This window comes from Lupinus angustifolius, unplaced genomic scaffold (genome assembly GCF_001865875.1).
Source record: "Lupinus angustifolius cultivar Tanjil unplaced genomic scaffold, LupAngTanjil_v1.0 Scaffold_6_183, whole genome shotgun sequence".
Classification (NCBI taxonomy): domain Eukaryota; kingdom Viridiplantae; phylum Streptophyta; class Magnoliopsida; order Fabales; family Fabaceae; genus Lupinus; species Lupinus angustifolius.
The window spans coordinates 24,812-49,554 of record NW_017717617.1 but is presented as its reverse complement, the minus strand read 5'-3'; the positions used below and the strand labels follow the sequence as shown (position 1 = coordinate 49,554).

At 30.9% G+C, this 24,743-nt stretch overlaps 2 protein-coding genes across 2 annotated transcripts; both read right to left on the bottom strand.

Moving 5' to 3' along the window:
• Positions 1 to 273: 273 nt before the first annotated feature.
• Positions 274 to 2,591, bottom strand: LOC109337481. The gene is made up of 2 exons (XM_019574460.1): positions 2,236 to 2,591; positions 274 to 1,041 (listed from the first exon to the last, which is right to left on the bottom strand). The coding sequence occupies exons 1-2, from the start codon at positions 2,543 to 2,545 to the stop codon at positions 428 to 430; spliced, it is 924 nt and encodes a 307-aa protein (XP_019430005.1). The 5' UTR covers positions 2,546 to 2,591; the 3' UTR covers positions 274 to 427.
• A 10,562-nt stretch (positions 2,592 to 13,153) lies between these two features.
• Positions 13,154 to 14,194, bottom strand: LOC109337484 (beta-carotene hydroxylase 1, chloroplastic-like). Its single transcript, XM_019574463.1, has 3 exons — positions 14,049 to 14,194; positions 13,500 to 13,559; positions 13,154 to 13,395 (listed from the first exon to the last, which is right to left on the bottom strand). Exons 1-3 carry the CDS (start codon positions 14,115 to 14,117, stop codon positions 13,237 to 13,239), a joined length of 288 nt encoding a protein of 95 aa, XP_019430008.1. The 5' UTR covers positions 14,118 to 14,194; the 3' UTR covers positions 13,154 to 13,236.
• Positions 14,195 to 24,743: the final 10,549 nt, after the last annotated feature.

Genomic DNA, 24,743 nt, shown 5'->3' with positions numbered 1-24,743 from the left:
CTTAAGGACTTGTTCTCTACAGTTATTTGATATGCAGTATAGGTATGTGTGGTTTACTTGTTCAATACATCACTTTGTACATTAATTTTATGAAAAATTATTTATATCAAACTAGGTACATGATATGCAGTATGGTGACAGTAAACATAATAGTAATCGCAATTTAAAATAGTAGGCACTACTGAGTATGCATTCATGAAATGTATCAAGGATATTTAGTGCTAGAATGTTATACTTCTGTATATATATTAATGTTAGAGCATAGACTTAGATATAGAATAAATGATATGCCTAATCAACTTTTCAATTCAACTTAAGCCATAGTCCTCAAAGGATACAAAAGAATCAAATAAGAACTCAAAACAAAATTGTTTGCAAGCAAAAGGGGAAATAAAAATACTGCAAAAACTTAAAGCTGCTAGAGATACTACATGAAAGAAATGGCACATACAACAACCACTATATAAATACTGCAATCTATAAAAATACCTCTAATAGCTTGGTAAGCAACCAAACCTCTCTCCATTAGTTTTACTGCATCTCCCCAACTATGTCCATCTCTAGGAGCTTCAACATTTTCTCCCTCAGTTTCTTCCAAGACTCTTGCCTTTTCGCGGTATAGCCGACCGAGCACAATTGTAATATCAGTTAACAAGACGATGTAAATAGGCCTCGTGGCCGCGATACCCTCTGATATCATGTAGAAGAAAACTACCAACAATGCTATTATCAGAGAACATATGGCGCGTGTGGTCTCGGAAGCTAAAATGCTTAAATTCAACTCTCTTGAAGAGAAAAAAGTATGCTTATGCCAAACAAGTTTCTTTTTCTTCTTTGTGTCAAGTGACTCATTTTGAGCTCTTGAAGTGACTGAAGATGGTTTTGTTTTGGCTCCACCAACATCACCCTCAGAATCCTCTTGTATTAGAGATTCCCCTTCACCTATGTTATTGAAATCCTCAAAGTTTGAATACTTAAATCCAGTTTGATGTTTCAGCCTTGAGGATTGAACAGATGCATCATGTTTCTCTTCAGCACTGCCTGAAAATACCAACAAATACTATTAAATTGAAAACATATATCATTGATTTTGTCACTGCCAAAATGGCAGTGTAAAAAGAATAGAATAGTAACAATGAAAACGTAGATCTTAGATTTTGTCAAGCAACTTGGTGATACTTTACTTGTTCATAACTTGAATCCTTGAAGATATTGTTAAAACCACTTTACTGGTATATGTGATAAATGTAAATTTAAATACTTTAACTATTCTATATAACCATACATTTTACAATAGTTGAGGAGATACATTTAATGTCTTTCATTAAGCCAATTATTCAGAATTTTCTTTTTCCTTAGTTTCCTATTTTTGTCCCCTTTTCCATAAATGCCATATTAGCCTAACAATAATACAAATCACATACCTGATTAATTCACCATGCATGCGCAAATACTCACATCCATGCATAATTGCTGGTTGACATAGTAACAACTAACAATGTAATATAACTTGTGATATAAATCCCCATACCATAGTCAATTAAAAACACACACAACGTGAGACAAGCATATTTATTTTTTTCAATGTCATTAGATAATAATAATAATAATAATAATAATAATAATAATAATAATAATAATAATAATAATAATAATAATAATAATAATAATAATAATAATAATAATAATAATAATAATAATAATAATAATAATAATAATAATAATAATAATAATAATAATAATAATAATAATAATAATAATAATAATAATAATAATAATAATAATAATAATAATAATAATAATAATAATAATAATAATAATAATAATAATAATAATAATAATAATAATAATAATAATAATAATAATAATAATGTAACACCTCTAAGCAAGCACTATAATGATGCAATCTCACATAAAATGGAAGTAAAGCATGAATACAAAATACAATCCCAAAGGCAATAAAGCATTTTCCTATCGCATACTATACCAAATAAATATGGATAGGATACCGTACAACTATCGCCTAAGATGTGTTATAAGATTAACATAAAAGTAATAAACTGCATACCCCCATCAAGTTAATCACATATCGCTTACTATAGGAGATAAATATGGGTTGGATATACAGATTAAACAATATTATAATATTTTACCATTAATCAAAATTCATGTATATATAGACAAAACATTTAAGTCTAAATCCATTTTCCATAATTTCTATAGGTCTCTCCCTACCTCTTGCAGTAGGGCTACCAATTTGATTATCTTCATGGTAATCGGAATAAAACGCGGGAGACAATGAATGAGGGCGAACATGACGAGCCTGGTGATCATCATCAACAAGGTTGTCTGATTCAGAATGATTGTAAGACAAAGAATGTGCACGAGGTGGTTGGCGATATGTTGGTGAAGATGTAGGAGAGTTTGGTGTTGGAGGAAGTGCATTGATTCTTCCAGTTATTAAAGCCATTCTATCTGAACCTCTTTCTGCAATCCTTCTTCTTCTCTCTTCTTTCATTCCTCCATTGCCATTGTTGCTAGCCATGTTTATTTCTTCTTCTTTTTCTTCCTCTATTTTTGTTTCACACTTTGTTTTTTGTATATGAAAATGGTGTAATACTATGATTCCCGGAAACAACGTTAATTGTTTGACGAGGCATTTTCTATTTATAGCCACATCTCTTAATAGAATTGACCATCTTTTATACTTGAATTAAACTCCATAACGGTAGTGACGGTATTGTGATTTTAGTAATGTCCTCATGAATGCAATTGCATCACATTAATCCTATTTTCCCATACTCTATAATTATTTGTAAAGATAAATTAATCTCAATCACAATTAAGAGAATAATTGCAATTTAAAATATCTACTATCGCATAGGGAATAATAGTATATAATTAGTATATTACTTATCAAATACATAATGATAGATCTAGGAATTTTTATATGAGGGACACATACATAAACATATAACATTAAAGTCATAATGTAATTAAAAGACATATAGTAATGATGAGTAGAACTTTTAATCATACATAAAAACATATGATCATAACATTTTTACACCATGGACTAAATTTTAAAATAGAGAAACATCTGGTCCTAGTTTAGTTTATATTAATCTCTATAAATTACCATCATATTTTAACTCCTGAGTGATTATTTTAATTAATGACTCGAGTTAATGAATTCCATGAGAATATTTATCAAAAAATCTAAGCAAAGAAAGTGTGCATGAAAATTAATTACAGTACAATGTTTGAATTTTTAAAATTTTAATTGCATCACTTCATAATGTGCATTTTCTATACTAAATTTCTTCACCAATACCTTGGCACACGTGATAATATTTCGCTTAAATAATTTTTCTATAAATGAAAATAAATTTATATATAATGTGATATATGTGTTAGATATTTTCTGATGATTGATGAAATATTAATCCTAGGATCTTGAATATCATGATTTTCATACATAATATAAAATAAGGATACAAAGTCATACATGAATCCATGTTCTCTAATATACTCCTTCGACATACTTTTTGAGAGAGTTTTGGTATGATAGTCTTCCTCCACCAAAATCTTAATTCATTTTGGGACCTTCGTTTTCTCTCTGATGGGGAGAGGTGAAAACTATTTTTGATTTGGTGTATTGAGGACCATAACCTTCCTTATGCGTTAACTTATAGCGTTCCCATTATCCCCTATAAGTTAACCAACCCTATAAGTTAACCTGATGGGTATCCACCCATTAAGCTCAAATCTGTTATCAGCTTTTAGAAATCTATGGAGTGCTAGTAATTAGATCACTTATAATGTAACTCCCGAAATAAAAGTTGATATCATTGTATCAAATATATGATTCCCACTTTAATTAGAAATTATAAATTTTTAACAATATCATTATATCACATGTTATTTAGTCGCGCATCTGTTTGTTATTTACATTTAGACTTCTCCTTAATACAATATGGTTCATCTCATATATCAACTATGGAACCACCGCGACTTTCATCACATGCAAGCGTGACTCGACCATGATGATCACCATATTAATATACTCAATGACATGAAAATTTCATGCAATGTGATCTCATACATATCTATTTCCAATTGGTCCTTCTTTATTCTTTAGTGAGATCAATCCAAATTCTTTAATTGCAACACAATAGTTGCAATACATAAGTTCAAAATAGAACAATAAACCATCAACTTTATTATGCATAAAAAAACTATATATAATATCCAAAGCAAAACATAAAACATATAGACTCTCACTGAACTAAGGTACCCTAAGGAACAACATTCATATGAGCAACATTCTCATGAAAGACTTTAGGTACAAAACCCTTAGTCAGTGGATCAGCTAGCATAAAATTTGTCCTTATATATTCTATGAAAATTTGTCTATTTGAATACTTTCTTTAACAACCAGAAACTTTATGTCAATGAATTTTGACTTTGTAGAACTCCTATTGATGTTGGAGTAAAGAACAGTGGACTTGTTGTCACAATAAATCCTTAATGGTCTTTCAATACCATCGACCACGTGTAAGCTAGTGACAAAATTCCGCAACCATGTGCCATGGTATGATGTTTCAAAACAAACCATGAAATCTGCAACCATGATTGACAGAGCTATGAGCGTCTGTGTAGCAGACTTCCAAGATATAGCACCTTCAGCCAATATAAACACATATCCAGAGGTGGAGTGTCTATTGTCTTAGACACCCAAAATTCGGAGTCAGAGTAACCAATGATCTCTAAATTCTCAGACATCTAATAAGTGAACATGTAATCATTTGTTCTCTTCAAGTAACGCATAACATGTTTGACTGCCTTCCAATGATGCATTCCAAGATTACTCAAATATCTGCCTAAAACTCCCACAACAAATGCTATGTCGGGACGTGTGCAAACTTGAGCATACATTAGACTTCCTACTGCAGATGCATAAGGAATCTTTTGCATCTCGTATCTTTCAAGGTCATTGTTGGGGCACTGTTCAAGACTAAATTTGTCTCCCTTAGCTATAGGGATGTCCCATGTTTTACTATCTTTCATGCAAAATCTATATAGGACTTTATCTATATAGCTTTCTTGTGAAAACCTTAGGATACCTTGAGAACGATCTCTCAGTATCCGAATACCTAATACAAAAGAAGCTTCCCCAAGATCTTTCATTTCGAAATTCTTCGTTAGAAATCTCTTGGTCTCATGCAATAGTCCCACTGCTAGCAAGCAGTATATCATCGATACATAATATTAGGAAGATAAATTTACTCCCACTGAACTTATGGTATACACAATCTTCAACTTTATTTGCCTCAAAACCATACGAGGTAATAACTTGATGAAATTTGTGATTCCATTGACGAGAAGCTTGTTTAAGCCCATAGATGGATTTCTTTAATTTGCATACCATACACTTTGAGCCAACTAACACAAAGTTTTCTGGTTGCACCGTATAGATCATTTCCTTAATGTCACCATTAAGAAACGCAGTCTTAACATCCATCTGATGTAGCTCTAAATCAAAATGAGCCACTAGTGCCAATATTATTCTAAAAGAATCTTTCGAAGATACTGGAGAGAAGGTTTCTTTATAATCAATGCCTTCTTTCTGAGTGAAGCCTTTAGCTACTAGACGAACTTTATATATGTCAATATTACTCTTTGAATCCCTCTTGGTTTTAAATATCCATTTGCAACCAATAGGTTTCGCACCTTCAGGTAATTCGACAAGATCCCAAACGTCATTATCATGCATAGACTTCATCTCATCCTTCATGGCATCGATCCACTTTTGAGAGCTAGAAATTTTCACGGCTTGACAAAAGTTCAATGGATCATCTTATGTTAACCCAATGTCATCCTCATGTTCTAGAAGAAATATAATATAATCATCAGGAATTGCACTTCTCCTCTCTCTAGTGGATCTCCTTAATGACACTTCTACTTCTTGAGGTTGTTGAATTTGTTCTATAGGTACTTGAGGGAGAACCTTATTGTTGTCTTGTTCTGAAATATTGCCAGAGACAATATTATGAACATTATCTCCTATTACCTAATTTATCCAATGAATGGTAATAGACACAAGAACTTTTTCAACACTAGTGATAGGTTTTTCCTCAAAGAAAACATTCTTTATGTTCTCTTCCTCCCAAAATCAACATCCTCAATAAATCTTGCATTTCTCGTCTAAAAAAAGAGTCTTGAAGTGGGATCATAAAATTTATAGCCCTGAGAGCGTTCAATATAGCCAACAAAATAACATTTAACAATTCTTGAGTGCAGTTTTCTTTCATGCGGCCTATAAGGTCGCGCCTCAGGTGGACAACCCCAAATGTGCAAGTGTTTTAAGCTTGGTATTTTACTAGTTCAAAGCTCATATGCGGTTTTGTTAATTGTTTTACTTGACACCCTATCAAGGATGTAAATGGTGGTCTTTAAAGCTCTCCCCAAAATAGACTCTGGCAAGAAAGAATGACTACTTCTCACCATATCCTTAAGAGTTCGGTTTAATCGCTCAACAACACCATTCAGAGAGGTCATAGCTAAGTGAGCACTTTCAGTGTATTGTAGAAAAATTCCACATTCTCTCAGGGAAAAACACAAATAGCCATTTCACAGCATCCTTATTGTCCTTTCATATCTTATTCTGAGAAGTCATAGCTAAGTGAGCACTTTCAGTCTTATCTCTCTGCAGTCTCTCTTCCTCTTGCACATAATCCATCTGAGTGTTATAACTCACTTTCAATTGCCCAAAGTGTGCAGAAAGCGACATCAAAACCAATTGCTTGAGCAAGTCATCAACAAGCTCGAACTTAAGTGACTTGAGTTTTGATGTGAGATTAGACATCTCCATAATGTACTCCCTTATGTTCTCTTTGCCTTTATACTTCATGGAGATGAGTCATGCCGTAGTAAGTGAGTATAGGTGAGGTGAACCTAGATGCAAGTCTCTCAAGTCATCATAATTATCATATCATATCCATGAGACATATAATCTAGTTAATTGTATATTCATGCATTAATCATATATGTTATATGTGCATATTAGGCATAATATAATTGCTAGAACATGTAAGAAGTTGTGCATAACATATGAGAAGTTTATCTTTTGAAACATGTATTTTAATATGCCATTTAATCGATTAACATGGTGACTTAATCGATTAACTTTATTGTTTTTCTGTTAAATCAGTGTTTCTGTTACAACTGTTTTCTATTTCATTCTGTTGCACTAGTTAATTGATTAACGAGTAGCCTTAATCGATTAACAGGTCTATTATTTGTTATAACTGATTTCTGTTTTAACCGTTTAACTGTGTGCAATGAATCTAACAGAAAAACTGCCTAATATAAATAGAGGCAACTTCCAGAAAACTGCAACATTGCATTCCATTGTATAGGATTGATTTTAGGGAGCATATTTCGTTGTGTATTCTGTTTTTTTTTTTTTTTTGCAAGAGAGTTGCATGTGTGAGAAGAGATTTATCATGCTTAATTGATTTCTGTTTTGCATACTATTTTTCAAATTCTTATGTGTGAAGAAGATCTTTGCTCCTGACCTTGACACGGTTTTGATGAAGACACCAACATCACCAAAAAGAAGAAAATGAAGAATACTTATGAAGACAAAGAAGATTAAAGCTTCAAGATAATTAGATTAAGTCTCTATAGGTACTTATATCCTAAAACTCTTAAATATACAAAGTAGTAATGCTCAAACTATTTTTAAAGAAAGTTGAAACACTTTAAAATACTTAAAACAATTTTCAAAAATAGTGTGTAACGGGTTACTTCATCTAAGTAACAGGTTACAAGTGTGAGAAAAGAGGTATCCAACTTAAAAACTGATCAGAGTAATCCATTACTGTATTTGACTAACAGATTACCAATGTTATTAAAGTTGAGTAACAGATTACTCAAATTGCTGTAATCGATTACTGTAAGTGAATTTTAAATTCACTGTTGGACAGAACATTTGGGTAATTGATTACTCAATGATGTAACCGATTACTGAGAGCTGATACATCGGTTTTTTAGATTTGAAACTCAAGAGTTTTCATCCCAAACGAAATGCCTTCATTCCAAACAATTTCTACTCTTTCATAAAGGCACAATGGGTGATTGGAAAGCCTATTTAAAGGCATTAGAACTCACAATGAAAACAACTCTTTCATAACTCTTTCATAACTCTTTCATTCTTTTCTCACAACTTTCCTACACTTTTCTGAAATAATTTTTTGCACTTCTAAGCAACTTACACTCAAACTTTCAAAGTCGTTTTTAGAGTTGCTTGAAATAAAGTGTTTCAAAGTTTTGTAAACTAAAAGAGCATTATTTACTAAGTATACAAAAGAGTTGATTGGATTGCAAGTGTTATTATATTTCATACTTATAAAGGCAATCCAAAGTCATCATTCAAATTCTTCATTCATTATAATAACTTTATTTCACGGGGTGTGAATAGAAAGGGGATAGAGTTACTTGGAAAGGTGTTTTCCAAGGGTATAAGTATTAGTGAGTGTGTAAGGTACATAGAGATCTCGGGGTGAGATATTGTAATTACAACTCATAGTATTTAATGGAAAATCTCTTGTGTTGCAAGAGTATTGGACGTTGCCTTCGGTGGACAAGAAGGTGAACCAGTATAAAAATCACTATGTATTCTCTTCTCCCTTATCTCTTTCATTTTATCTTGATTATTTTTCTGCATATATTTTCCACTGCATGTTAACTCTTGATTTTGCAGAAAAAGTGACCATAATTTTTAAGTCAACTAATTCCTCCCCCTGAAGTACCCCATGAATGTACACTCTTTTTATTGTATCCTGGCATTTACTTTATTAAGTTAAAAGCCTTAATAAAATTTATACATCAAAATTTGATTGCTAGTGAGATATATTGATTCCTATTTTTGATTAACTCACATGTTCTTGATGGCTTGGGTGATTAGTGAGTGGGTTAGTCTTAAGGTCTTTTACTTGTAATATTTCAAGCATTATTGTGCTTATAATACCTTGCTGTTTTAATCTGTTTTCTATGTATTTTGGATAAATCTCTTGTTGTCGTACCCCCATAGAGATTGGGATTCTTCACCGAGACTAGGAGGTCTTAATTTGAGAACAAGAGTCTTGGTTGGGGCTGTTTCGCGAGAAAGGTTTTCTCAGGCGATAGGTAGAGTCAAGCCAAGGGTTTAGGTGTTCTAGATTTCAAGAAAGAAGTGTCATGTGTTTTGTAATTTGAGTTGGTGTGTGTAATCATACGTATATTCAATATTGTGAAGAATAAAATCTCCCAAGATCAGAAGGGTAGGCCTGGATTTAGTTTGCAGTGGACCACAAACGAACCAGGATAAAAATCCATATTTGCACGTTGTTCTCTCCCTAAATCTTCTTTACTTTTCTTGTTGTTTCAATTTGAATTTATATCTGATATTTTGCATAATTGTTCACTGTCATATGCTTATTAATAGTGCTTAAAAATATCTATTTTATCTATGTTCAATTGATTTTAAATAACTGTGCAATTTGCCTTTCTGATCATTCTGTTATGTGCATGTGTTAATCAATTAAGACTACGTGTTAATCAATTAACTAGGATGTTTCCAGAATTGGGTTTTGGTGCAAGAAGTAGTGATTGATAACCGCTACACTTATTCAACCCCCCCTTCTAGGTGTTCCTAGGCCACTGATACCTAACAATAACTTACTTTCAATAACCCAAAGTGTGTATGAAACGAGATCAAAACCAAGTACACAAGCAAGTCAACACCAAACTCTAACTTAAGTGACTTGAGTTTTGATGCGAGATTAGACATCTTTGTAATGTACTCCCTTATGTTCCATTTGCCTTTATACTTCATGGAGATGAGTTTAGCCAATAGGCTACTCGTCTCCACCTTTTCATTTTTTGGCAAAGTATGGTTATATTTCTTCAAGGAACTACCTTGCATTCTGACCCTCAAAAATAGAGTCCCGAAACACTTCTAGAATAGAGCGTTTCATGATCATTAGACACAAGAGTGTTCTCATTTCTCACTTTTAACCTCATCGAGGATTTCGAGAGTAGAAATGAGTTTCTCCACTTGAAGTGCTAGATCTAAATTCATACAACTGAGAATAATTTCTACGACTTCCTTATAGACCTTAAAGTTTGTCTCATTCAGCAATGAGATGTTCTTAATTTGAGCATAAATATTTGCAACACTAATAAAAGAACAAAACAAATTGCAATCATTATTGCAATTAAATTCACATTCAACCTTAATACTTAAATTCAAATGATGATGAGACACATCACGAGTTACCTAGCACAACATTAATATTCAATCTTTGGATAAAAATATTAACTTGAAAGTGGTACACTCAATGTAGTAAGCAAACATTGATAATCAGTTCTGTCAAACAATAAGTCTTTCTTTGGACCGACTTACAATTCACATGGAAAGCCATATGATTATCACATATTTATTGCTACAAGTATGTTTGTAATTTGGGCCAAATAGTAATCTTCCTTTGGGCCGATCACTATTCGCATAAAATGCAATCATATAATTGGCTTGACATTTCATATCAATCACTAATGATATTCTTGTTTGTGGTCAAACATTGATCATAATTTATGTCAAATAATAAATCCTTCTCTGGACTGATTTATCATTCACATATGCAATTTTATAATAATCACATGTTTATCATTACATGTGTATATAATCCGGTCAAATATTAATCTTCCTTTGGGCCGATTAATACTTGCATGAATACATATACACACTAGCATTTGATATTTATTAACAATTCACATAAAATATGTCACTTTTGCAACTTTATATTTAATAGGTTCACTTAAAATGTCAAACAATTATTTTCTAAAAGAAAAAAAAACCATTTAGTTGAGTTTGATTCAACACTTAATTAATCCAAAACATATATTATTTATATCCACATATAAATACATATATTCATTATAGCCTATTGGTAGCATTACATCATGACTGCATTTCAAATTTCAGTGATAATCATTTTGAATTTTCCATAAAAAAATATTATCATTTTATACATGATTAAACATGACAGAACATATTGTTCAAACGAAAACAATGCTTCAACAATAGCAATCTCTTAATAATGCAATCATCCACCAACCAATGAAACAAACCATAAGTGTTACAATCATTTAAACAAACAAGTCAGGTATTATATATATATATATACACCACAACAAAAATATCCTTTAGCCACGGTTGTAACCGTGGCTAGTGTTCATAAAAATTGTAGCTAATTGTGTTAGCCACGGTCGCCGCAAGTGAAGCAATCAAGGGCGTTGCTAATTATTAGCCACAGTCATTTTGCAATATAGCTATGCTTCCCTAAAGTGTGGTAACATTTAATTTGTCACGGTTCTATTTGTTCTGCTACATTGTCAACCGTGGCTAATTTGATGATTTAGCATTAGAAATGTTCGTACAAATGATTACCACACTTCAACCGTGGCTAATTAAATTAGTTACGATTTATTCAATTTTCATACATATTCCTCTTCCTGTTGCGCCGATTGTGTAACAATATTTATATTCAATAATACATTGGTAAAAGGTAATACTAAGAAATTAAATAAAAAGAAATTAATAATTGATATTAATTGAAATTTGTAGAAAAATTAATACTAAGAAATTAGACTCAATATCTCAAATTTTAATCACATTCATCTTAAAATAATTCACAAATACATGAGCATTAATAAGTTCACATAATATATGTATCATTCAAACCATTTGTTGAAACATTCCAAATTTGGTTAAAACTATGGGGAAAGATAAATACACAAGCATTAATATTTCTATAGCAAAAGTTTCACGCATAATCACAAGGAACTTCTAGCCTTGCCAGTCTGATCACTACAACATCACCTTGAAGGAGTGTTGAGATATGTGGTCAAATGGAAAATATACGAGATTAGCAATACAATAATGAAACGAGACTACTTAAACAATGATCAATTAATAAGATAAAGTAAAAGGGTAAGCAAAATATAGAACTATATCGAATAAGCAAAACATATAAAGGTCATTGTCTCGAAGGAAAAACTCCCATCATGGAACCAAAGTTTTTCCTCCTATTTCTATATGCTGATTTGTAGCCTAGCACTTGGAGCGTGTATGAGAGAAAGTGTGGCTGCTAAACTAAGACCATCATTTCCATCTCTTAACGATCATAATTATCACCTAAATCAGGATTCAACAATAGAAAACCCCAATCTGTGCAAATGCATGAGTTCATTACTAGTTTTAGTAGCTTATCCTTCAAAACATATTTCCTTATACATCAATGTCTTACATTTAAACAAAATGAAATAATCAGATGATTATCTTAGTGGGAAAAACATAGAAACAAAGGTTGTGATCATGAAGACACTTGGATACAACATCATTGCATCTCATGCGATAAGCTTTTGCAAATGTGAGCGCACATGTCACATGTGGTAATCCTCCTCACACTAATGTTGCCACATTGCCCTACCCTTCCAGGAAGTTATTGAGGTGGCTTTTTCTAAGATCTAGCTATATCGGGTTTAAATTGCAGCCAATAATCGTAATTGTAGTCATAATAATATTATTGCGAGAATCTCTCCATCAATTTCACAATTGCATTAGCTGCATTACCCACAATTATAGTAAATATAATGTAATTATAAGTATAGCTACAATTTAAAATAACATATTATTAATTGTGTGCACAACAAATATTGTACAACTTTGAGTTTTTTTATAGATAAAGTTGCACAGAAGTTGTGGCCTTGTGATGAGATTAACATGTGTATAGAGGCTGGCTTTTAGATGGTAGTAGTGGAAAGTGTGATGCAAAGAGACTTATTACAAACCTACCACCAAACAACTTGATTGATCACTTATGCCATCACCATATGAAACTAACATTGAAACACATGGTTTAGAATTGAGATAATGCATTTGAATCTTTTTGTCAATGTTGTTATTATTTAGCATTTACTGCCATATGCAAGCACCATTGTGCAAAGTGCAGACAACATGGCTCACAAATTTAAGTTCTGAGTCAATTCATGCGTTGATCATTAAGTTAAACAGCTTCAGAAAACTTATTGGTTGCTAAGGAATTGGTCATAAGATAAAGTAAACAAAAGCACAAATTTTCTACTTGGTTTTGGTAATTGACAATTACTAATTGTAATAATAATTAAAGATCAACAAACATGTTTTGACTTTGATGCTAATTTGTTTGTTGAAAATTGATTGAAACAGTAGAGAGGGGTGAAGAATTGGAGGCATACCTCATGCATGTGCCATAAGGAATCATGCCAGAGAGCTCTATGAGCCCACCTAGCCCAATACTCCATTCCTACCTGTAAATAAGACATACCCAGTTTAATTTAGCACCCAAAATTCACACACCCAAAAAGTTGTAATGATTGAAAATTTGGAACAAGAATTATGCATTAGGACTTACAGCAGCACCCACTGCTAGAGCAAATGTACCAAACATTTCAGACCAAGGGACTACTCCACCCTACAACACCATTAACCAAACCACAATTTTCAAGCTCAAATTCTTAATACATGCTAATCAATCAACGTGCTAACAGAAAAGCATTATGTTTGAATATTTGATAATTAAACATAATAAAATGAAATTGGCCAGATTATCTTGCAATAGGGTGAAATAGTAAATTCCATCCATGAAAAATAAAATGAATAAAACATTCATTTTATCTTAAATTTGCAGATTCCACTGCATTCCATCCCAATTGAACAAAGAGCATTCCTCTATTTCATTTCAAGAAAGCATTGATCTAGTTGTATAAATCACAATTTGTCTCTAAATCAAAAAGTCAATGTCTGATGCCTGATAACGATACTTGGAAGGGGTAGCCACACAACTGAAAGATAAGAACTTACCAAAGCTAGTATGCTTTGATTATACCAAAAAATATACATAATAAATCCTATCCATGAAAAATAAACATAAAGATAAGAACTTTGAGACATGATGACCTACCTCCATTTGCCATGAAAATCTATAATAAACAGAAAGCACTGCCAAGGATGTGATGCCTAAGCTAGACATGATTGCAGCAACCAAATATGTGAACCTTTCAGACTTCTTTCTAGCCAATTTCTCTGCCACATGTGGTGGTATAAGTTGAGCATGGTTGGTGTTATTGTTTGAGTAAAAGGTCTTAAGGGGTTGAAGAACATGGTTGGTGTTGGCTTAGTGTGGAGATGGAAAAAGGGGTGGTGGAGACGGAGAGGCTTCATAGCTATAGAGGCAGAGATTCCAACAGTCATAACTAAATAGAGAGAAGATTTTGAAGTTTAGAGTGAAGAGTGAAGAGAGACCACAACTTTATGATGATGATGATGGTGGTGTGTGGAAGTGGAACAATGGCAGTGTTTGTGGGATTGTGGGACCAATTAAATTTAGAAAACCTCGTGTAAGCTTCGGAAGCACTAAGGAAATGTTGAGAATGGGACAACAGAGCTCACCTTACTTGTTAGACTAATGGGATCACCTATCTTTTATTTAGTGTCTCCATCTAATCAGAAAATCTTATTTGATTAAAATTAAAAATTATAATGACATAAATTAATATTTGTACACTATTTTATAAAATTTGATTAGTTTGATATATTTGATAGAATTTTTTTCGTGGCTACTGAAACATGGCTAAGCTGCATTGTTTTGGTAGTGATATATATAAAACAAGACATGTTCACATAGTAGACTTATCACAAGATATCTAGCACAACATCAATTTCTAGTCTTTGGACAGAGAAATTAATTTCTAAGTGGTACTCTCAACGTAATGATCAAATATTAACAATTAGTTCTGTCAAACAATAGTCTTTCTTAGAACCAACTATTATTCACATGAAAAAAAACTTTATAATTGTTACATATTTATCATCACAAGTATCTTATTATTTGGCCAAATTGTGTCTTCCTTTGGGTCGAACACAATTCGCATAAACAATCTCATATTCATCTGTATAATTTTAACCAATTTCCATAATAGAGGTTACTTTGGCAACATATTGCATCAATTACTTCAAAATAATTACCATACAAAAATAAATAATATGGGTCCATTACAAAAAAAATTATGATCTTGGAATTAAAACTTTGAGATTTGATATCTTTTATGATTAACTTAATCTCATAATATAATTCCAAATCAAAAAAGATATATTATATATATGAATGCATAAATATTGCAATTTTAATCAATGAAAAGTATTATCGAAATTCCAAATCAAATATGATCATGCATATCTTATAAGATACATATAGAAATTCAGTTTGCATAATACAACAAAAGCACAAACATATATAATATAATTGTGCAACCCATAGCAACTTTAAGGATTTGTGTGTAATTTAATAAAGCCAACCTTAAAAAATGAAAGGCATAAGCCATGATAAATTGCCTTAATATCATTTTACTAAAATAAAACATTAACAAAAGAAAGGTTCTTTAAATATCAATATATATATATTGAAATCAGTGGAAAAAGGGCATACACTTTCATCCAAGATTTGCATTACAAATTTAACGCAACAATGTAGTAAATGAAATTTGAGGCAATGTATATACATGGAAAATTGAGAGAATGAACCGAATAGAACATGTGTGATAAGGCAATGTATAATATACATATTGCATAACAGAGTCATAAAAGTTAATGCAATGCTCATGTACAGATCTGAATATATACTTCAACGCATGTTGCAAGGATTCATAATACAAATTACTTATAATTCAAATAAGCGGAAGCGGATAAAAGTTATCCTCTTTATTCATAAATACCCAATTTCATAACCAATAGAGGAAGCATAAAAATCCCAAATTTAAAAGTTAGGGTTCATAAAAAATTGGGGAAAATCAACTTTAATGGAGAACCATAAAATTCAGAACCTGGTAGCTCTAATACCACTTGTTAGATATTTCCTGATGATTGGTGAAATATCAATCCTAGGATCTTGAATATCATAATTCTCACACATAATATAAAACAAGGATACAAAGTCATACATGAATCTATGTTCTCTGATCTACTCTTTGACATACATTTTGAGAGAGTTTCGGTATGATGGTTTTCCTCCACCAAATCCTTAATTCCTTTTGGGACCTTCGTTTCTCTCTGATGGGGAGAGGTGAAAACTATTTGTGATTTGGTATATTGGAGGTCATAACCTTCCTTATGCGTTAACTTATAGGATTCCCATTATCCCCTATAGGTTAACCTGATGAGTATCCATCCATTAAGCTCATATCCGTTATCAGCTTTTAGAAATCTATGGGGTGCTAGTAATTAGATCATTTATAATATAACCCCAAAAATAAATAGCTGATATTATTATATCAAATATATAATGTTCATCTTAATTAGAAATTATAAATTTCTAACCATATGTTCTCCTTTTCGCACATGCTGCCATTATTGCATACGTAGATTCACTCCTTCTTGTATATTATTTTTATATTATATTAAGGAGTCAAGAACTATATTACATTAACAATGAATAATGAATAAAATGTTGATAATATAAATAAAAACATTACACTAAATAGATTATTTTTTCATAAAGGATCATTCAAGGATAACATTAGGCGAAATGGAATTTTAGACCCAAGAGGGATTTTGTAAAGTTCATGAATAATTTCTATAGCTTAAAATTAAATTATTCATTGACCGACAGTTAGGGTCTTACTCTCAACTAAAATGTTGGTTACAGACCAAAATATTTCAATTTTTTGGTTTGTTTTCGTGTTCCATTCTATTAATACGAATAAAACTTGGAGGGATACGAATAAAACTTTTTTTTCCTCTTCCATTCTATTTTTTCCTGAAGGGATACGAATAAAACGTATTTAGTAATTTACATTATTTTTATTTATTATTATAAGAACTTTGTTTGATTCAGCTCAAATTATATCTTGGATTTAATTCTTTAGAATTTGACTCCTTTAGCACATTGGCATATAGATCATTAGTGTTATATGTTGGATATTCTAAGTGTGAATTAAGAAGTCACACACTGAGTAAAAAATGAATGAGTTAAAGTACATATAAGTGGATATAACCATAAACCTAATATCTTAAGGTTTTGAGTCAAGATGTGGTGTTAAGCTCACTACTATGCTTTTTTCGCTTAGGCCATGAATGAAGATCTCCTTGTACCTTTTTATATATAAAAAAAGTCATAATATAATATTTTGTATTTGAGTTAACTACCCTATGCTACTTTAATATATTTTTTTGCCCAACAAAAAATAAGAACCTTGTTTCAATATTAAGTAGTAAAAGATATTAAACATTTAGAATATGTTGGTCTAGTAATATAAATAAAATCCCTAAATAAACTAAAAGATAAAAGTTTCAATTTTTATGATCAATATTTATTGGGATAGGAGGGAAGTCATGCACTCTTATTAGTTCCTTACACATACATAAAGTGAGTGATACATTAAGTTATAATAATAAAAAGATATTTAACAAACAAAAAAAGTAAATATATCTTAGATATATTTCAACAAAGTTTTATAATTTTTATGAAAAGATATGACATAAACATATATATTTTTTAGTGTAATATATATGTATAGATAGTGTAAAGATTTATATAATATCACTGCATCATCTACAATTTTTATTTAAGAGTCAATAATGATTAAAAATGAATGATATATAATATATTGATAGTAAAAAATTTCTTATACTATTAATGAATACATCTTTTTCTCATATTTTCTAGGGTAGGTAACTATTTAACGTCGTATTATATCGTTAATGAGTTCGGTATCTTAACTAAAATTAGACTAAAATTGCACGGGCACAACAATAAAATGTTCGAAATACCAACGGTTGTTGGTTCAAGTGGTACATGCTTGATTCCCCTTAAGCAAGAACCCGGGTTCGAGTCTTGTGGATGGAAAAAATGTCCGTTGGGAGAGTTAGCCCCACTTACCTGTGGATGTGCCCGGCTCGGACAGGATTGCCACTAGTGCGAGGATACCTGTGGGAAACCAAAAAAAAATGTTCGAAATATGTGATTAACTATATTTTCAACAATTAATTGTTAGTGCAGTGGAATTGATCCTTGCGCAACGTTGGTCATGAGCAATCAAATAAAGTGCATAGAATAAATAGAAGAGAAGGAACAATAGAATTTGTTAACCGAGTTCGGCCAATTGTGCCTACATCCACGGGAGCATTGGGCGACGACCAAAATATTATTAGAGAATAAGAATTACAAACTTTAGCACGTCCATGGGCCCACCTACCCATGGGGTGTTTCTATTTGGTGCTTATATCTGGTGCACATTGTAACAAGGACTTGTCCAATATATAACATTTGTTACTCTACTCTATTCCAATACTAGACAATGTGAGACTAACACAATAACATATTTCAAGCATCCCAACAATCTCCACTTTGATTGAAATAGATAAATGTTTCGCTCCTTAGGAAATCTATATAAGAATCTCCACCTTAGCGAATATATCACTTCACCTTACTCAATTTCTATTTCTCTTTAACTGCTCCCCTACAACATAGATCTTCTAAGTATCCTTGACGACGTTACCAAGAGCCTAGCTCTCCAAACTTGTAGTGCAACTTCTCGTACCGCCATCAAATGGAACATGCCGCCTAGCCATGCTAGGAAGTCTTTCGATATATTAGAACCTCCGCACAAAAGTTCACCAACAATCGTCTTCTTCAATACTCAGTCAAACTGAATCTTCGAGTTTCCTTGGAAAGCCTCAACCGCTACCATCATTGTCTACTCCAACAATCTTTATTCAAAAGAACTATCATACTCCACCATAAGGAGTATATCCATAGCATACACCTTGCGTCAATGTTAACTAATGTATGTGTCACATCCTTGCATCCAAGACAATGCTCATGTCACACTTATGCATCTCTACCAATGCTCGTGTTACAACTTGCATCAAAGCTAATGCCCATGTTACACCCTACATCAAAGTCAGTCAGCGTCTCTATGCTTTTGTGGATCTGCTAACAATTAACATCCTTCACTATGGCGTCTCATACACACCATTAAGATATTTCATTTCTCATCTGAAATTAGAACATTCTCCAACACCTAGAGAGATATTGTCAGCACTTGTCTTTGGGTCAAACTCAACACATGAGTCTCTATCACCACCTTGATCGTAACCCAATACATGAACTTATAGGGTTCTGGATCAACACATACATCGTCCCTACCATAGTTACGCCATATGTCATTCTCCTTCAACTCATCTACTCTATCTTTGCCACTACCTTTGACACACCTTGTCTAGCCATCACGCATTCACCCTCTTTAGCCATTATTTGATGTCTAGGTTAAGAGTCATCTACAAATTGGCTCTAATACTAATTGTTGGTACAACAGAAGCGATTGTTGCACAGCGTTGACCACAAGCAATCAAATAGAGTGCATAGAATAAATAGAAGAGAAGAAACAAAAGAATCTGTTAATGAGGTTCGGCCAATTGTGCATACATCATGTGGAGTGTTGAGCGGCTACCAAGATATTATTAGAGAATAAGGATTACAAACCCTAACACACTCATGAGCCCACCTGCTCATGGGGTGTTTCTATTTGATTCTTATATCTAGTGCACATTATAACAAGGACTTGAGTCCAATATATAACATTGATTACTCTATTTCAATACTAGACAATGTGAGACTAACACAATAACATATTTCAAGACATCCCAACATTAATAAAAAATCGGTTTAATTGTATTTATTCACTTAAATGACTTAATTTCTATTTTAATATCTAAATATGTTTTTGGCTAAACTTATTGATTATGAACTTCAGAGCACAAAGTTCAATCTCAAAATTATTTTTCACACACAAGCTTGTTTAAGTTTTTTTCCCTCTATCTGTTTTTGTGTGGCACGTCTACATTAAGTTCTCGTATAGGATTTACAAGTTGGTTAAATGATGATTTTACAATAACAAAATCATTAAAAGACGGTTAATATAACTTTGATGAAATTGACATTCTTACCTACTAATAATATAATTAGATCATATCTGTATACAACTTAAAAATAGTTGTCAAGCTAATTTTTTTGACTAATTGATAAAGATGGAACAACTTCAAGTTTAAAATCTGAAATCTGGCTTCAAGAATATTATTTTTTCAAATTCAGGAACAAATTCACGTTCAGTAGATGTATGAAAATGTCTTCTGCATATTTCTTTTATGAAATAAAATTTTCTTTATTTGTCTACTTCACTTCAATCCTAGATTTTTGTTTTTACATTTTTGTTGTTTTAAATCAATCCACTTCTCCATTTTGATTGTACTTTATTTTGTATATTATATTGACTTCTTTCCTTTTAAAAATGTTGTTAACTTTCATGTATTGTTCTTCTCTCAATTTCATAGATTTATTCACACTTAGTGATTGTTAAATACAACTTCATGAAGCGTTTTCACATGGAAAATTGAAATTTGATCTTACCATTATACTTGAAAACATTTGTTTGTACCTATTGGACTTTGTCACCACTTGTACTTGTAATTGCAACCATTCTAATACTGCTAGCTCTGATGTCATATGTTTTCATTAAAAGTAATTGCCTTGCGGAAATTAAGATATTATGGGACGAAAACATAAACACTCAAACAAACAAATTATGTCTAACATACAAGCTTGCTTGAGAGTTTTCCTTTTTTTTATTTCTCACAAGTACATAACACTTGTTTACAAACTCTCATATTTATAGTGTATTTACAATTTGGTTAAATGACAATATCGTTATATCAAAATTATTAAAAGACAACTAATATACTTTTGATAAGATTGGCATTTTAACCAATAAGATAACTAGATCATATCTATATACAACTTAGAAATAATTGATAATCTTATTTTTCTTTACTAATAAATAAAATAAAAATTCTAGATGTTTTCGTTAATTTTTCAAGAATAAAGTATAGTGGTCATGTCATCATTTTTATTTCTATTTTTAAAAATAATAATTTAAATACAAAAAATGACATTTTTAGGCCTAATATAATTCGATATAAATAGATATTTATCAATGATAAATGTTAAAATAAATGAAGCAACATTCACAATAAATCACCTTTCCCACGTTAAGAGATGGGTGAGATAGTGCTAATGACTAAGGGTCAAAAAATACTTTAAGTCGAGTTTAATGTTAACTATTTTTTTAGCTAAAGTTTAACTTAAATAAAGTTCAAAAACTTTCAAGTGAGATAACAAACTTAAATTTATGTCACTCATGAGTATAAATTTAAAGGCCTAAAATGTGTTGGTAGATAGTACATACATACATTGATAAAATTTATATAGTAAAGTTTGTCTACATGTTTAGTTTAGGTATATATAATGTTACTCAAGTTAGAATAAATTTTAATGTGACAAATGAGAACAATATGTATCATTAAATCTTATTTGAATTATGAAAGTTAAAAGACAAATGAATCATGTGACAATTAGCTAATTTTTTATCTTAATCAATTACGTTTGGTTGCATGACTATGATTTAATGATCTCACAATTTTTATATGAAAATTATTTTAACCTCAATCACTCTCGTATATAAGTATATAATCGAGTCAATTCATGAACCTAATGAGTTGAATTATACATTGCTCAAGTTCAACTCGTTTATGTAACGATCTTAATTTTTAGTTCAAGTTTAATTTGTTTAAATCATTAAACAATATTATCAAACTAAATAATGAGTCGAATTTTAAATGAATGTTAAGTTGTTTCAATTTATTGTCAATAGACCTACTAATGATTGTGACCACTTCAAAAATCTAATCTTACAATAAAAGAATATATCACAACTTTATCCTTATATATATATATATTGTAATTCCTCCATTGAAAAATGTGTTGTTTTATTGATTTAGATATTAACTATTAATTGTTATTATTCAAAACATTTTTTATTTATTACTTTGACTATTTTTAACGATTCATTATTACAAGGAATTTTATTTACTACTTCCATTATTATTAATTATTTAAAATATTTTTTAATTCATTACAAGAGATTCATTATTGATGAATCATTATTATAAAGATTTATTTATTATTTGACGATTTAATCAATTTTTTATTATTAAAAAGATTTTTTGTATTACTAGGATAGAAAAGATAAATTAGAGGAAAAAAAGAAATATTGATTATGAACTATCTTCCTCACTTTGAGAGATGGAAGAAGCAACACCAATAACTATGGTCATTTTCTAATTCAAGGAGGGATGAAAAATATTAATTATTATATTTTTAATTAAACATCACTATTCTCTTAACTTCCCAAATATTATATTTTTTTAATATACTATTTTAATTATTTAATAATTATTAGTTAATTGTGAAATAATATTTTATAATATATATATTATTAATTTTTAGATTCATGTCATCATTGTATGTGAATCCTTTTAAATTATTATTATTATTTATTTTATTTTATTATAAATAATGTTTATTCGTATTCTATAAAATATATAGAGGGATCCTCACTTAAGGAAAATTATACTCTTATTTACTAGGTAGAATAATTGTGCTCCAAAAATAAAAAATAATATTTCCCTATAAATACTTATTAATATCATCAAAAGAGATTAGTCTCTAACTTAATTTTCCTATAACAAGTTTTAGCACCCCAATTTGTTTATAGGAGTATATAATTTCAAGGTAAGATTTAGTAAATAACATTTAAGGTAAAGGAAAAATTTTAAAGAGGTTTTATAATTATTCTTAATCATCATAAAATGTGTAATAAAGTAAAGTCTCTCAGTATAGTAAATCATTGTCTTCTAAGATAATATTAAATAATGTATTTTCCAATAAAATCAACAAATGTTAAGATACCAAGAAAATATGGATATATCAACATCTAATCCTGCGAGAGCATAAGGGTATTAACAAAATTACACAAAATAAAACTAGAAGACTTCGTGAGTCACAGGTAAATTATACTACTTTAAATCTTCAACAAACTACTCAGTTGTTTCACCTACAATTCATTTATACATACAAACTAGCAAACAACATAGAGGGAGTAGGACATTAAATCATGCAAAAGCGGCGACATGGGTTTATAAAGAATCATAACATTAGAGTGACACAAAAAATTGTAATGCCATAATCAGACAATCTACACAACAATAATTATCTCTACTCATACCAAATATATGCAATGATGAATGATGTTAGTGTATTATGTATTGAGATGTATACACCACTATTAAATGATTTCTCGTGTTATGCTCATGCAATTCCACCAACCAATCACCATCAATTTCCTGAAGGCCAAGACCCTAGTGGGAAAGCAATTGGGAGTACAAATATCTTTAATAACGGCAACTAAAAATGCAATAATGTATGCACATTGATCAAAGTTAATCCGCTAAGTCTATTTATCAATATTGTCTCAATTTCACTTTCCAATAACATCACCTAAGTTAGTGGTCTCAGCCCTAATGCAATTTTTATCATACCATGTCTGCAGGTCGAACTCAAGACATAACTTAGTGGTAATGTCCCAAGGTCACTACATTTTCAAGCGAGTGATTAGCCATAGGCTCTCAAGTAACTGCAAATAATTATCATTCCCATATGAATTTAATCATTTCAGTCAAGACACAATATTTTCATATTAATAACTAAAATGATTAATGAGTAAGTTCATAACAATCAAGACAATTGACCCTTCATTAATCATTTTAGTCTAAGGATCCTCCAACTAGTGAGTATCATTAGAGACCTCAATACTACATTCTAAAACCACTATGTCTAATGATTCTCCCTCACTTGGGTTTACGTAAGCTCATTTGTCCAGCAATTAGACTAGTACTCCTATTATGTCCTTCAATCTTAGAATCTTTTCCCACACATATGTCAACAACAATCAAAATGATAAATTAAATTCTACTCATTCTAGCTACCAACCTATATAACATAGAACTAAACTCACACACAATCAAATTAATTTCATTAAGACAATTTGATATAGAAAGGTTTAATACACTTCTTCATAGCATACAAAGTATATATATTATTCAAAGCACATACACTTATTCATAGCCTTATATATACGTATCATATCACAAACCCTCCAATATTAGGTAACTTTATTCATAGTATATGAGATAACATCAAATAGTAAAACAAAGCACATACATTCTAAGCACATGTGGTTATGTTATCTCCTTGCAAGATAATATCACAGTAGGAACAAAGAGCCAAATATTTTCTCTAATAAGGCTCAAAACTTACAATTGAAATAAGGTGTGTCATCTCACCTTGGTGCAGGGGACATATTTATCACAGATGAATTTTAGTCGACTTATCATAGAATTTGTGTTAAATGATAACCCTAATTTATTATAGGTGGAGCTTTTTGTTCTTTTGTTTTACTTGTTTTTATTATTTTTATTCTTTAACCAGCTAAAGACAAAAGAATGGAAAACTAAATCCTCATAAATTTCGTTGCAGGGGTTTCACTCAGAACCTCATGATTAAACACATATATAACTAAACTTAACAAAACAATACACTTCGAACCCACATAATGTATTATTCTTGCTATGTAAAAATATACTCAGATGCTATAGTTCCTACAGAAACTATAAGAACCTTGAAGAAAACAAGAAAAAGAGATCTTTG